General features: G+C 40.5%; 1 protein-coding gene across 14 annotated transcripts in view; it reads left to right on the top strand.

Annotated features, from left to right (window-relative positions):
• The first annotated feature begins 13,570 nt into the window (after positions 1 to 13,570).
• The window catches only part of ATOSA (atos homolog A), an 85,232-nt gene continuing 82,083 nt past the window's right edge, over positions 13,571 to 16,719 (top strand). For 2 of the 14 annotated variants that reach the window (XM_070377925.1, XM_070377917.1), the window contains exons 1-2: positions 13,571 to 13,767; positions 15,085 to 15,201. In XM_070377925.1, the coding sequence (XP_070234026.1) occupies positions 15,186 to 15,201 (16 nt within the window). In that variant the 5' untranslated portion in view covers positions 13,571 to 13,767; positions 15,085 to 15,185. Of the gene's footprint in view, positions 13,768 to 13,833; positions 14,779 to 14,800; positions 15,202 to 16,719 lie in introns of those variants that run through there. The other 12 variants (XM_070377923.1, XM_070377915.1, XM_070377922.1 and 9 more) reach the window with 8 other exon arrangements.

The raw sequence follows: 16,719 nt of genomic DNA, 5'->3' as shown, positions 1-16,719 counted from the left end.
CCTATTGAATTGAAGACAACAAGAGATAATTTCCATAGTGTTACTATAGCAACCAGACTAAGTCTTACAGCAATTAGAAGTTCAAGGGCTTAGGGATTTGAGTATCTTGAAAGGGAAACACAAAAAAGTTTGAATGGTAAAATATAACTAAGAGCATTTCAATCCCTGATGCTCCAAGTGAAATAGAGTCCAAGAAACTCTGAAGAGCTTAACGGTGATCCCCTCAACCCTCTACTCTCACTGGACCATCTTATCTGCACTGAGAAAGACATTCACTCTTAATTTTAGTCAGTCTAAGAAATACAGCATTAAAATTTTTTGCTTGACTATTGAGTTACCAGCAGGATGCATCAATGTCAATTCTTTGACATTTCAATTTCACCAAGTATCTGATTCCATCTTCTCCATTTTTCTTCAATCTAGTTTAATGAATCACCTATATCTTTATTTTCAGCCTTGTTATCTTGGGCAATCCATGCCATTAATTTTCAGTTTATCTTTTACTTAGGACGAAGAAAAATGTTCAGCCTTTCTACTTCAAGACTCACTTTCATTTATAGGTGACACATTACCACTGTTGCAAGATGCTGGCATATAAATGTCATCATTTTATTCCCTTTGATTTCTACGAGCCTCGTCTTACTACTATATTTCTGGCTCTACGCAGGGGCCAGGTTCTAATTAATAGCTTGTAGTTTTGTTAATCCTGATTTCTGTGGTTTGCTCTGTTTCTAATACAGTAAATCTTAGAAAGCTCTGAACTAAAAGTTACCCAGATACAAATGTAGGGTATCCTTAAACTATTAACATAAGTATTAATCCTATAACTTTATCAATATATTTGGAAAACTATAAATATTTAAAACAGAAGGAAAAAAAATGTAGACCACAAGCTTCTGAGACATATTAAGTTTAGGTTTGTCCATATAGTACACAGACAAACCTCTGTCCATGGAATTCTCCAGACAAGAGTACTGGAGTGAATTGCCATTCCCTTCTCCAGGGGATCTTCCCAACCCAGGGATAGAACCCGGGTCTCCTGCATTGCAGGCAGATTCTTTACCATATGAGCCACCAGAGTACATATTAAGACCCAAAGAGTCTACATATTCCAGTCTAGACCATAGCATCATACAGACAGGGGTCACGTCAATCTGTTTACTACCAAATTCCTAATGCTAGTACATGTCTGGCACGTAGTAGTTAATCAGTACATACAGTTGACTGAATAATCAATTGATGTGTATAAGGACCCTAATTCAATAACGTATCTTAACATTGTCATACATGATTAAAAATGACAATGTAAAATTATGTTAGATGCTTTCAAGTTTCAGGTATCAGAGATCTTCAGATCTTACATTTGTTATAGAGGTTTATTGGAAGGATTCATGGAACCATAAAATGAAGACCAAAAAAAAAAAAAAAAATCTCAACAGGTATACAGCTGATTGACCATCATTTTGGACTGGTGGTACCTCTAGCAATCATGCTTTTTCAGAATTGGGTATCTGTTGCCCCCTTTCCCATTGTTCATCATTCAGGAGGCCTCTGTGTTTGCTCAGCTGCTACTAACTCTGCATGTCTGAGTGCATCGCTACCCTCCTACCACCACCGTCATAATGAATATGATTAGCCAACCACTAACCAATATAATGGGTCTAGTTCTCCAGCACTGAGCCACTTTGCAGGTCACTTGCCAACCTGTATAGGGTTGCCTTCAGGTGAGGTAATGATCCTAGGTTCAGTCATCTGTGGTGAAGGAGTAGAGTCACATGGTAAAAGAGGGGCCACTAGTGAGGCAGGTACCCTGAGGCACCTTGCATGACCTAGTACCACCTGTCTATTTAAAGCAGTCACCAGGGCCTGTTCTGTATCAACATCTAACAGTCCAAACAGCCATACAGTTTTATTTTATATTCATGTTGCCACATCTTCACTGTGCGGATTTCATTTACTAGTCAAGCCATTAATACCCAGTCATGTATCCTAGAATCATGATGGTGTATTCTGATGAATAGAAATGAACCATGATTTATTGAGAGAAAAATGTCATGTACATAGCACGCTGAAGAGAAATTCAAAATATGGGAACTTATGAATAAGAGCTAGGGAGGGTTTTTTTTGGGGGGGGGCGCTTTTCATACATGACACTCCTATAAATCAGAAAACCTTGTTCTCAGAAAAACAATTTCTGTGAAATCTCTGCATGCTGACTTTTGCTGGTATACTTCATGAAATTATGGATAATGGTCTTTCTGGGATACAGCACAAATGACGTTGAATTCCCAAAACATGTGCCCATAGTAAATCTATCAGCTATTCTCAGAATTATGTCACATTGACCTGGTATAAAGTAGTGATCTGAGTCAAAGCACTGGCACTATGAATTTCCCAACTATGGGCTATTTTCTGAATAAACAGTGAGTTCAGTTAGGCCCAGGCTACCACTGTCCATTTGTAAAAAGAGTTTCAAAATCGTTGCTTCTTGTCAGGATGACGTGATTGCTAAATCAAAAGAATATTTCTCAGTCCTTACCTTATTTAACTTCACAACAGCCAGCATTTCTGAACATCTTCTTCTATCTCATGATAGCTTCATCTACTTCTATAGAGTAGCTGCCATTTGTACAGTGATGGTTTCTGAGTACTATACATCCAGATGAGACCCCATCCCCAAGTGTCAGGGCAGAAATTTCCTCTGCCTTCAAACTGTCGGTCTAGACAATAAAGGTCTTTCAAACACTATGTCTTGACTAAATACATTATACTCCTGTTTCCCACCCTTACCCTAGCCCTCAGAGGCCAATCTGATTTTTCCATGTGTTTCCTATCTATAAGTATATGGTGGTCTACCAACTATTCTGAATCGGGGTAGGATTGAATGGCAGAGGTGGGGTTGTCGCCCTCTTTCTTTGCCTACAACCAATCACCACTCAAATTCTACCAGTTCTATCAAATAGAATAGACCTAATAGACCTAATCGTCTCTCCAGTCTGGTCTCATCTACTGCATTCCCATTGCCATTGCCTTAGTTCAGGTTTGCGTGTTCTTGGGGTAGGAGCACTATAATAGCTTTTTTTGTCACCACCTTGATCTCCATCTTCCACTTTGTTGCTGAAACCATCTTTCTGAAACAATCTTATTACTGATTTATTAAAATCCTTTATAGTTTTCTGTAATCCACAAGATAAAACCCAAATTCATTGCTATGGCTGTATTGATTTGCTAATGCCTCAATAATCTTGTGTCACAAACCACTCCAAACATTAATGGCTTAAAACAACAATTCATATTCATGGATATAGAGGTTGGCTGTGGTAGTTCTGCTCATCAAAACTGGGATGATCTGTGGATCACATGAAGTGGCTAAAGTTCCTTCCACTTGACTCTTATCTTCCAGGGACCAGCAGGTTAGCCTTGGTATCTGTTTTTCGTGGTAAAGACAGAGGCACAAGAACGCAAACAGCTAAGGCTGCTTAAGGTCTAACTAAAAACTATCATGTTACCCTCATTCTAATTGTCAAAGTCATGTGACTGAATCAGGATCTAGGAAATATATTTTGACCTATTACTGGGAGAGACTGTAAGTTACAAGGGAAAAGCATGAATACAGAGAGGGATGAAGAACTGAAGCCAATGGGGACAAAAGACGGGGGCTGTCTAATGTACCTATCACTTGCACTTAACTTCCTTGAATCTGACCTTCTAATATGACATCTTGAACAAAATATTTTCTATCATGCTTCAGTGACATGCTTGAATGACATGCTAGGATCTCTCATCTCCACCCCACCCCATGTTGTTTTTCTGATGACCCCTTCATTCTCTAAAACATAGCTAACGTGTTGTTTCTCGTTCCTGAGTAACCCCTTCTCCTAGAAAGAAGCCATTTCCTTCTCTGTGCCACCTGTTTTCTTTATGCATGAATTTTTTTTCTATCAAATAAATTGCAATTACTTATTTACATTGCCACCTCCTTTTTTAGATTAATAAATCTTCTTGAGGTTAAGTATTTGCTTTTCTGTCTCTGTGTCTCTAGGGCCCAACAATGTATTTGGCATGCAAAGTTCAATGAATGCCGAATTGAATTAAAATTACATTAGACAGAAATGACATTTTGGAAATAAGACCAATTACATTGAGTTTCAAGTACAGAATTTTGCCTGTGCAATTTGGAATAAGAAGGCAGCTAATGTTCTGTTCTCTCTGAAGCATGGCAGTATGAAATTATTACGATATACACAGCAGGCAAAGAAAGGAATCACTTCTAGAATTCTTTTTATGCTGCACTGAGATTTTGGGTTCTGATAGAAGTAGCAGAAATCTGATTTTAAAAAATACTTTACAGATTGTTCTACCATGCTCTGTTACATGTGAACAATTTAGTTTCAATTATGAGTTTTCCCATTTGTGAAAAGGAGTTGGAGATTTTCTGCATTGTTTTTGTATAGTCTTACAAACCTTTTTTCTTTCTTAAAGCCTAATAACATAATAACCTAAGATGGCTTCTTTAAAACTTTTGAAGAATTAGACTCTGCTCAAGATTTTTTTTTCTGAAATATCTGATCACATACATTTTGAAACAAGAGGTCATTGCTGTTGTTTATATCTCTGTTCAAGTCAAATCGTATGGATTTTTTTTTTAACAATGAAAAGCACTATCATAGAATTCTCATTAAGATACGATAAACTGGTTTATTCTGATGAAAAGATTTAAAGGAACAGTAAGTTGATTTATAATAGACTTATACTAGCTCATGGAGAGAGTTTAATTGTGCATTGGAGTCCACCCATCACTGCTTCTGAAAATAGCTCACACTATTTGGGGGCAAGGTAGTTTTGTGTGATCCTTTAACAGGCATAAAGGGGAAAGTAATTTCTATGAAAACTCTACTAAATTCAATGTGTGTGTTTGGAAGGGTCATTCACTACTCGTCTACTGTATCTAAGGTGTGCTCTCACCATTTTGTGGTATGTTCAAGTTTAATTAGGATGCATATAACTTTTTAAGTTTTGGCTGCACCCTGCCAACTTGCAGGATCTTATTTCCCTGACCAGGGATTGAGCTCGTGCCCTCAGCAGTGAAAAGTGCTGAGTCCTAACCACTGAATCTCCAGGGAATCCCCACAGGATGCATAGAACTTTTGATAGGATAGAGTAAGCAGTAAGCTCCCTGAGCCCTAAATTTGACCTGCTAGAAGGCATCACTTGGTTGGGGAGCATAGCTGATTTTTAAATGCCTTTTGTATTATTGCTACTAAGCCACTAAGTCCTAGAGCAGTGTTGTCTAATAGAAGTACTATGTGAGCTATAGATGTAACTTTATATTTTTCAGTAGCCATATTTTAAAAAAAGTTTTTAAAGAAACCAAATCTATCTAAAGTAGGGTCATTTCAACACAGAATCAACATTTTTAGAGTATTAATATGTTTTGCATTCTTTTTATCATACTAAATCCTTGAAATCTGGTGTATATTTTAGGCTTACAGCACATTTCAATTTGAAGGCTATATTTTCATTAGAAATAATTGATCTAATGCCTTGGTCACACTTTCCCTGTCCTACTCTGGCTCTTTCTTTTTCACACCACTACCCTGCGTGGTCCTCACTGATCTAGCAAACTTCTGCCCCCATGCCCAAGTTCAGACTGACTTCTTACAGCATCCCTCATCTCCTTCATCTGTTTTCTCACAAAGTCTGTATTTTTATTACAATAATCATCACATCACATTGTACTACAGCTTTTTAAAAATCTGTTGCATCCCAGTTGGAAGTAATCTCATTGAGAGCAGATTGTCATATTTATCTTTGTACCCTTGGTTCCTAGCAGGTGCTGAGCCTGAAAAAAAAGTCGATTGATTCATTTATGTGAAATGTGCAAGACAGGCAAATCCATTCAGACAGGAAGCCGACTTGTGGGTACCAGGGACTTGGAGGAGGGAAGATAAAGAGTGAGTGCTAAACAGTGGGTGAAGTGAAGTCACTCAGTCGTGTCCGACTCTTTGCGACCCCATGGACTGTAGCCTACCAGGCTCCTCCGACCATGGGATTTTCCAGGCAAGAATACTGGAGTGGGTTGCCATTTCCTTCTCCAGAGGATCTTCCCAACCCAGGGCTCGAACCTGGGTCTCCTGCAGTGTAGGCAGATGCTTTACCGTCTGAGCCACAAGAAACAGTGGGTACCAGGGTTTTTTTAGGGTGTTGGAAATGTTCTGGAACTAGACAATGATGATAGTTACACAATGCTGTGAATGAATGTTCTAAACGCCACTCACTAAACTGTGCACTTTAAAATGGTGAATTTTATGTTATGTGAATTTTGCTAGAATAAAAAAAAATATATTTGTTGGGAAAAAAGAGAAATAATAGATCAACGTTTACATTTTCTACAATTTTCAGTTGGAAAAAGTAGATTCACATACTGAAGTTGTTCCAAACAGACTTTTCTAATAATGGAATGAATAACTAGTCATTCAATTTAAATTAATTGGGAAATTCAGTTTCTCAGTTTCACTAGTCACGTTACAAGTGCTCAACAGCCACATGTGACCAGTGGCCACTGTGTTGGCCAGAGCAATTCTAGAGAAAAATGATGGTCTCAGATTTTCAGTAATTACCTGAGGATTTGTGCCCAGCTGCTGTCCATCAACACAAGAAATAAAAAGGAATCAGAGGTCACAGTTCATCTCTACTCATAAAAAGATAAAAAGTATATAGTATGTGGTTTTATATCATAAATAAAACATGAGTTCAGAGAAAAGACAAATGGGTGTGTGTGAGTGTGAGCATTAGAAAGCATTGTGAGGTAAGACTTTGGGCCCTGGATGTCCACAAGGGTTTAGACAGGAATTGTTATTGTTGTTTAGTCACTAGAAGTTGTGTCCAACTCTTTCGCGACCTCATGGACTATAGCCTTCCAAGCTCCTTTGTCCATGGGATTGCCCAGGCAAGAATATTGGAGTGGGTTGCCATTTCCTTCTCCAGGCAATGATTGAACCCACATCTCCTGTATTGCAGGTGGCTTCTTTACTGCTGAGCCACCTGTGATGCCCAGAAAGAATTTAGGAAGGGACATTATGTGGGGAAAATGGCAAAAGTTTGGTGGTGAAGATACAGGGTTTACATGGAAAACGAAACTATATGGGACCAGTACTAGGTGGTGCTTAAGAACTTAAGCCCCATAATCACGCTCCTTCACTGTGAATCCTGGCTCTGACATTTCCTAATTAATTGAACATGATCATGTTATTTAACTTGCCTTTTCCTGTTTATTTGATCATAAAATAGGGCTACAGTTAGAACTGGACATGGAACAACAGACTGGTTCCAAATACGAAAAGGAGTACGTCAAGGCTGTATATTGTCACCCTGCTTATTTAACTTATATGCAGAGCACATCATGAGAAACGCTGGGCTGGAGGAAGCACAAGCTGGAATCAAGATTGCTGGGAGAAATATCAATAACCTCAGACATGCAGATGACACCACCCTTATGGCAGAAAATGAAGAACTAAAGAGCCTCTTGATGAAAGTGAAAGAGGAGAGTGAAAAAGTTGGCTTAAAGCTCAACATTCAGAAAACTAATGGCAAACAAATCATGGCATCTGGTCCCATCACTTCATGGCAAATAGATGAGGAAACAGTGGAAACAGTGTCAGACTTTATTTTTCTGGGCTCCAAAATCACTGTAGATGGTGATTGCAGCAATGAAATTAAAAGACACATGCTGCTTGGAAGGAAAGTTATGACCAACCTAGATAGCATATTCAAAAGCAGAGAGATTACTTTGCCAACAAAGGTCCATCTAGTCAAGGCTATGGTTTTTCCAGTAGTCATGTATGGATGTGAGAGTTGGACTATAAGGAAAACTGAGTGCCAAAGAATTGATGCTTTTGAACTGTGGTATTGGAGAAGACTCTGAAGTCCCTTGGACTGCAAGGAGATCCAAGCAGTCCATCCTAAAGGAGATCAGTTCTGAGTGTTCATTGGAAGGACTGATGTTGAGGCTGAAACTCCAATACTTTGGCCACCTGATGTGAAGAACTGACTCATTTGCAAAGACCTTGATGCTGGGAAAGATTGAGGGCAGGAGGAGAAGGGGACGACAAAGGATGAGATGGTTGGATGGCATCACTGACTTGATGGACATGGGTTTGGGTGGACTCCGGGAGTTGGTGATGGACAGGGAGGCCTGGCGTGCTGCAGTTCATGGGGTCACAAAGAGTCAGACACGATTGAGCAACTGAACTGACTGATACTGAATAATACTTCATAGGGACTTTGTGAGGACTAATGAACTAATACCTATAAAGCATTCAGTGTAGTGCCTACTGCTTAAGTGCTCAAAATACATTAGCTGCTGTTATTAACTAAGTGTGACTATTTGCTCTTTGGAATTTACATAAAACAAGCCAGAGCCATTCTCTTTAGAACTTATCTCTTACAGCATTGAGCTTACGTTTACATAAACCAATTTATATTCCAAATATGAAACCATTCTCAATGTTACTGAGTCTCAGTTTCCCCATTTGAAAATTTTGGAATAATTTAACCTACTTTGTAAAGTTGTAATGGAAATTAAATGAGCCCATTTAGGAAGCAGGCTTCTTCTACCTATTAACTACAGCCTTGGGAAACATACTCACCTCAGAGCCCCAGTTTTCTAATCTAAATGATAATATCACCCTCTCAGGATCAAATTTATAATATATGTGAAGTGCTGAGCACAATTACTGTCACAAAAATGTGCAATTATTTTTAACTTTTGAAAAAATCTTAAGTCTTGATGGCTCAGAGACCTCTAGCAGCTCAGCAAACCTACAGATTAAAGGTTTCCATGACTTCAAGTTTAGAGGCTTTCATATCTCTAAGAAGTACAGTCACTTCTGCAGGCAGGAACCAGAAAGAGTCATTTTTCACTTCCTTATACCTGTGGTTAAAGAAGGTGGACAAACAGGAGTCTCAAAAAAGGACAAATCAGCCAACTCATTTAAAAGAAGGTGGAGAACTGTTTACATGAACGGATACCTTAGCAATGACTCTGTGATCCTTCTCCCTTAGGAAGAAATGAACTGTAATAAATAAGAGTGAACAATTGAAAACAATTTAGAAACGGAAAAAATAGCTTGCCTTTCCTCTTGTTGCTTCAAGAACTAAAAGTACACAGTTTGATGTTTTTCACTTACCTTAGAAGATGTATCTATACATTTTAATTAATTATACTAGTCTTTATTTCTACAATATGGTGAAACAGATCTACCAATCACCGTATTTAAAACAGTCTATTTTCATGTGATTATTCTCAATCACTTATTCATGATCATAAAGTTGTTCTTTTGTGACACTGAAGAGATTTTCTTCACATTTTCAACTTATTTACTCTAATTTTTACATAATTAAAGATCCCCATGATTCCGTGACCATTCAGAACCTGAAAGCCTTAGAAAGCTTGCAGTATCAGCAGTGCAACTTACAGGCCAAGAAAAAATTATGGCAAGATTCTTTGCTGGGGGCTTCCCTGGTGGCTTAGCGGTAAAGAATCCACCTGTCAATGCAAGAGATGGGGGTTCAATCTCAGGGTTGGGAAGATCCCCTGGAGAAGGAAATGGCAACCCACTCCAGTATTCTTGCCTGGGGAAATCCCAGGGAGAGGAGCCTGGCAGGCTACAGTCCATTGGGTCACAAAAGGGTCGGACATGACTTAGCAACTAAACAATAAACTCTTCGCTGGAGTTCTATATTAGTTTCTTGGGCCACAGTAAATAAATACAACAAGATTGAATGACTTAACACAGCAGAGATTTATTCTCTCAGAGTTCTGAAGATGAAAAGGACAAAAGCAAGATACCTTCAGGCACATGCTCCCTCTGAAGTCTCGGAGAAGAATCCTTCCTTGCCTCTTACTGGATTCTGGTGGCTCGTGGCAATCTTCTGCATTCTTTGGCTTGCAGCTACATCATTCCAATCTCTGTTGCCTGGCCACAGGGCCATCTTCCTTGAGTATCCTGTCTTCAAATAACTCTCACTTTATAAAGACACTTAAAATTGGATTTAGGGCACATCTCACTCCAGCATGACTTCATCTTAACTTGATTACATCTGCAAAGACCCTAATTCCAATTAAGGTCACATTCACAGGTATCAGGGATAGGACATCAGCATATTATTTTGGAAGACACAACTCAACCCACAACAAGATCCTACTATTATAAGACAACACCAAAAGTACAATGAAAACATATCCTTCATGTATAAAGTTTGTGCCACCCACTGATTTCCCAGCTCTCTAGCTTTATCCCTAGGGAGTAAAATGCCAACTGGTATTACAAGTACAGTTTGTGGGCATGTACAAGAAAACTTTATCGGTGAATACAAAAGTTAACATGTATTGAGGTCCTGCTCTGGGCCAGGTCCTTTACTTGGTGTTAGAGATATAAGAAGAAAAAGGTAACCAGTCCCTGCATTTGTGGAGCTCATTCTGTTAGCCTGGACTGGTTCCATGACCTTGGTAACAGTAACAGCTTTGCACTAATAAAGTGAGTAAACCAGTTATCCTCATCACTTTAGTCAGTAAAAGACCTCCATTAAATACATAGTTTTGTTATACTGTGCCCATTTCAGCAAAACCTATCAAAGTTGAAGGGATTACCTCCTTGCTGAAGATAAGCTAGCTTTTTTGAAGTTAATTACTCAAGTCTTTGCGACCCCATGGACTGTAGCCATCCAGGCTCCTCCATTCATGGAATTTTCCAGGCAAGAATACTGGAGTGGGTTGCCATTTCTTTGTCCAAGGGATCTTCCCGACCCAGGGATCAAACCCCGGTCTTTACTGTCTGAGCCACCTCAGAGTCTTCCTGGAATGCAGGAGACCTGGGTTCAGTCCCTGGGTGGGGAAGATCCCTTGGAGAAAGAAATGGCAATCCACTCCAGTATTCTTGCCTGGAAAATCCCATGGATGGAGGAGCCTGGCCGCCTACAGTCCATGGGGTCGAAAAGAGTTGGACACAACTGAGTGACTTCACTTTTTTTTTTTTTTTTTTTCAACACTAAGGGGGAAAAAATGGAGAGTAAATCAGATAGAAAAGGGGGAAGGTTCCTGCCAGCTGTTTTGACTTGCTTCACCCACCTTCACCCCTCACCAAGCAGGAAACAGAGATGTTTGTTTTGCTTGGGTGCTCCAAGGTGCAAACACACTTTATCACCAACACTTAAGAGTTGCCATGGTAGGTAGGTCATTATTTCCAACCATTCTGCAAATGTTTTAAACAATTATAGAATTATTTTGGAATTATAAAGAGATTATTTACTGCCTGAGTCCAAATACCTCACTTTTATAGGTTAAGGGAGGCTGTAGAATGTGACCTGACCTAGACCATGCAACTGCAGTAGTCAATACTGTTAAGCTCCATGAGAGTAATGACCCTGTTTTTGGTGACTTTAGTGTTCTCAGAGACTAGCGTATGCCTAGCAGATAGTGAGTGTTCTATAAAGGAGAGTTGAATGAATGAAAAAATAATTTGAAAAATAAATTAATGAGTCAAAAATATATTTCTTTAAAAATACTTTTTCCAGTGCCATAATTAATTCCAAATTTTCAACAAATTTAAGATTCTCAATCAAAAGTTTCAAGGTAAAAAGATTCAAGTCTAACAAATGCTCAGACATTATCATTTATCCATGTGCTGTAAAACTTAATCGTTTAAAAGATAATTATTTTGTTTTCCAGATTATCCAATACTCTCAGCCTCCACTCCTTTTTTTCCTAGCCTTTATACCTCTTGCAAATTTGGCAGAGGAAGAGGAGCTGAATCACAGATCTTGCTGCCTGTTCACCCAGTAAGCCTTTACAATAGCTATTAGCTAGTCCCAGCTGTTGTGCTAAATTTAGGATTTTGGATTATCTTTAACTGTCCTTTCTGTCTCCCATTACCAAGGTTAACTGAGAATTGATGTTAGAACAAATAAAACTTCAGTTCACACAAGAAACTACATAATATGGTATTCAATAATATCTAAGTCAAATCCACTGGGAGTTAACATTTGTAGCTATTACATTGATTAACAAACTGTTGGCATTTGTCAGAAGTTTCATCTTCAAGATGCTAGAACATGCATATTACCCTCTTGAATGCTCTGTCCGGTTTTGACTAGTTACAATCTTAGAGTTAGGGTTTTTAAATGCAGTTGCATACATAATTCTACTGTACATATGAAAACATCCAGAAAATATTATTTTTTCATAATAAAAATATATGCATTTGATTGATTTGAGGCAAAAAAAATGTAATCCCAATTGTAATTTACAAAAACTTCTGAGGTAGAAGTAAACAATCCTCACTGTAAAATTTCGGAAACCTCAGAAGAATACAAAGACTAATGGAAATCACCTTTAGACCCATCCTAGTACTTTCTTGTTGTGATTCTTTTTTTTTTAATGATAATTTAGTTTACTTCTGAATATTTTAAATATAATGAAAACAAATACAACAGTTTCGTTTTCAAAACTCTCTTGAGTTATCAACTATTAAAAGATAGGGGTTTGTAAAAAAAAACACACACACAGTGGTTTATTGAATACTTACAACGTTTACACCTTCAATATTAATTCCACTTAATTTTAGAGGACAGAAGTGCACAAAACAAAAAGCTGTTGGAAACATCTTCAAAGTGGGAACCACATCAGATGGAACTGTGGCGCTAGACACTTACCCCCAAAATACATGATGGTGGTGGTGGTGTAGTTGCTAAGTCATGTCCGGCTCTTTTGCTACCCCATGGACTGTAGCCCGCCAGGCTCCTCTGTTCATGGGATTTCCCAGGCAAGAATACTGGAGTGGATTGCTATTTCCTTCTCATCCCGTTGTGATTCTTGTATGCAAAATTGTTTCTTTTTTTAAAAAGAGTTTTTATACTGAAACCAAGAGGACTGTAAATTTTGTACTTTGTCTCTATTTTAAGCTCACAACCCCATATGTACTTTGTCTATAAACTGAGTAACTAATAGCTTCAGTCCTTGCTAGGGTTGCTTTTTTTAATTACAGCAGATCCTTGTCATCTGTTTGTGTTGAAATGATGACACAACATCGCAACATGAAATGTCATCATGTCACATTGTTATAGCACAACAACAAAATTACAGCTCCCCAACAATAACACGGTGTCAAAAGTGTCCTCTTGCCATGAGTCAGTGTTTCAGAGATTATAAAAATTATTTTTAGCACAGCAAGTGCCTCGGGAGCTTGGGTTCTGAATCCTACTAAAATCCCTAGTGATGTGAAAAAAAAAAAAATTTAGGGTGAGGAGGGCTGTTCTTAAACTCCCCAGTCCCTGAAGCGTATGGAGGCCCACGCTCTTGTCCCGGCCACAATTAGATCCAGCTTCCACTGTGCACTGCAAGCCACTCGGGGATGGGTCACAACTCTACGCCAGTATCCCGTGTGGAGGAGGTGGAGGAGGAGACTATAATTATCCTCCACGTCTCGGGCAGGCCCTCGGATGACATCTCCTCGGTTACTCTGTGCTCTAATAGCGCAGCTCTGGTTCCTGGTCCCAGACGCGCTTCAGCCAGCTCGAGGGGCAGACAGGAGGCGAGCGCAGCCGATGCGCCTGGCGCCTCGCGGGCCTTCGGGGCTCCGCCAGCCCCTCGCAACCCGCCGCACCTGCAAGGAAACCCAGGCCCCCAGGCTAGCGCCCCTGGGCGCGCCGGGCGTTGTCATAACAACCGGGAGCCAGCTGCTGAGGCCGCCGGGGAGGAAGTGACGAGCGGTGGGTTGGCTGTTGTTGGGACACGTGACCCGGGCAGTGTTTTGACAGGGCAAACAGCAGAGAAAGAACTGGGCGAGCGAGGGGGCCGGGGAGCTGGGGCGCCAGAGCTAGAGACAGCGGGCGGGCGAGGAGCTGGCAGAGGCGCGGGGCGAGCGGGCTGGCCAGGTCGACAGGCGGCCAAAGCCCGAGGGCCGCGGGGCTCTGGTGCGAGTCAGGCAGAACCAGGGGCTGAGCGTCGGGAGCGGAGCGAGGCGGCGGCCAAGGCGGGGGTGGATGGCCACAGGGGCGCCGGGGAGCCGCGTCGGGCTTGTCGTCTCGGGCCCCCATGGTCCTCTAGCGCAGCCTTGGGGGCCGCTGCGCGCCACACTCCGCTTTTGCCGGCCCTGCGCCTCTCGGAGCCTCACGTCTGAGGTGGGAGTGTGATGTGAGCCGCTGGGCGAACGGCGGAGAGAGAAGTGCCAGGAGGAGGAGGTATTGGGACGGGAGGCGAGAGAGAGAGTTAGTCAGCAGAGGTCGGCCGAGGGAGCCATGAAAACAACTCTCCGGCTGAGAGAGGGGCCGGCGCGGCGCTGCGGACGGCGGGACTGAAGGAAATCCGGGGCCGCGGCGGGACGGAAGGGGCCCTCACCGGCAGGCTGCACCGAGCAGGGGCGATCGCCCGGCTGTAAACACCTTCCCGGGACGACCCTCAGGCCCGGCCTCTCAGGGCCAGGGGTGTTGCAGGGGCCACCCGGGGCAGCACAGTACAGTTCTTTTGGGACTGGGGGCTGGGCGCGAGGAGATGTCTCGCGTTTCTTTCTGACCCTCTCATTGTGTAAACTTGGCCGCGGTTGAGGCAGGAAGACTAGCCAGAGGGTAATTACACAGGTGAGGCCTTGCGGGGCGGGCAGAGCGTCGGCGAGGCGTTTGGGGTCTTGAAGAGTTTCCTGCGCCCAAGTCATCAGGTCCGAGCATATCTATACCAGTCACTGCGGAGGTGCCACTGTTCCCAGAGGCGTTTTTTACAAAGGGGTTAGTTAGCTTGAGTTGCTTGATTTCCCCCCCCCCCCGCCTGTACATTCAAGTTATAAATAGATCTTCCTTTTGGTTTGGAGACGTGTCAAAGAAGGACACTTTGGCCTGGAGAGCACAGGGGCGGGGAAGAAGGGTGCTTGGTCCGGAGTCGATGGGGGAGGCGGTGTAGAGTTTTGCTTTTTTCAGACCTGCGGATGGTGCTGTCACCGCTCTTAGTGCCAGAAGAGGCCTGTTAGCAGTAGTTTTCTTGCAAGATCGAGTGTTAGGGCAGGACCAGATTAATTTTATTTTGACCTCTTTTAGCCTTTTGAAAACGAAACAGTAGCTGCAAAATCAGCGGCGAGCCTGTTGAAGAGAACCCACACGTGTATTTCACAGCACCTTGGGTGGATATCGACGTGAAAATGAAGCCAGACCGAGGTACATAATTTAAGTAGGATTTCTTTTTTCTTGTGCCCCATTTTAGAAAGGTTAACCTAATTCTGCGGCAGGATCAACTGAATTACATATGATTATTTCTGTTACAGATTTCCAGCTGGTAAGGTAGAGAAGGGCACGGGGAAGAGTTCGGAACTAGATGGGAGAAGACATTCTTCAAAAGTGTCTTCAGAATGTTAGTTTCAAGAGATACTAAAAGTGAAATTTTCAATAATAGCATTTTTATCTGGAGTCACAAAATTTGATACCATTTGAGAGTTACACATTTTTAGGTAAAGTCAGTCTAACTTCAGTTTTAAAAAAGTTTACAAGTTTCCTCAGTTTGAGAATTTGAACTTGATAAACAGAAAATTTAAGATTGTTTGAGTTAACAGATATTATTTGTCATTGCTGATTTTTATGCTTTAAGCAAACTCTCAAAGTTTGAACAAATCCCTGGAGTACTTTGCAGTATATCAGTATATGGACAGGGCTACTGAAATCCCTATAATAAGTACTGTAAATGTGCCATTTTCTTTCTAAACCTGTATTTTCAGGACTTCTGAGAATAATGTATACACTGTGTTTTTCAAGCACTTCAAAGGAATTGAAAAACCCATTTATCAGTCTGCTTTAGATTCATAGCAAGGACCAACTTTAGAAGACTTTAATACAGTGGTAGTTAGGAGTTTCAGTAATATGGGAATTTGGTTCTAAGGAATATTATAAGAAGAGGATTAATGTAATTGGTAAGGAGTTGGACTAGATGACAGAGTCCCTTCCAAATGTGAGACTTTTGGATTGGAAATGTTAATTTATCCTTATGAATTAGATGCTCATTTAAAAAAAAAGATATAGGAAATTCCCTGGTGATCCAGTGGGTCGGATTATGTGCTTGCACTGTAGGAGGCACAGGTTTGATCCTTGATAGGGAACTAAGATCCCACAGGCAGCACAGTGTGGCAGTAAATAAGTAAATAAATAAGACAGGAAAAAAAAAAAAACACATAATAATTTTTAAAAATAAAATAATTTGAAAAGATATGTGTTAAACTGGTTATTTTTTCCACATATTATTTTCAAAGTGGATTAGAAAGTCAAATTCTCTTTTCTACGCAAATATGTCTTTGGTGATATTTTCTTAAAATGCACTAGAAAGAAGTGGAGAAAGCCATACTTAATTTAGAGGTTTAAATTAGTTTTTAAGTGTTTCAGTGTTTGGTTGATTCTTAAAATCAGCTTTGTATGTTTTAAGTATTAGCAACTATATTGCTACTAATCAGGTTGCTTATGTAGATTGCCAAGTTTAGACTTTGAGATTACATTAGTGACTTTGGAAAGCTGGCACCAAGGTCAGTAATTGCATCTCAGAATAAACAAATAAAATCAAAGTCATTGTTTCAAAGTTACTTTAAATACTTACACAAAATCTCTATTTTAGCCAAAACTAGTACTAAGCATGATAAAATGTTATCTATTAATGTAGATTACTAGAAAAAGTAAATACATTTATGCATCAAG

The sequence above is a fragment of the Bos mutus genome, chromosome 10 (genome assembly GCF_027580195.1).
Source record: "Bos mutus isolate GX-2022 chromosome 10, NWIPB_WYAK_1.1, whole genome shotgun sequence".
NCBI lineage: Eukaryota > Metazoa > Chordata > Mammalia > Artiodactyla > Bovidae > Bos > Bos mutus.
The sequence above is the reverse complement of the archived record's forward strand: the minus strand, read 5'-3'. Positions and strand labels throughout refer to the sequence as shown.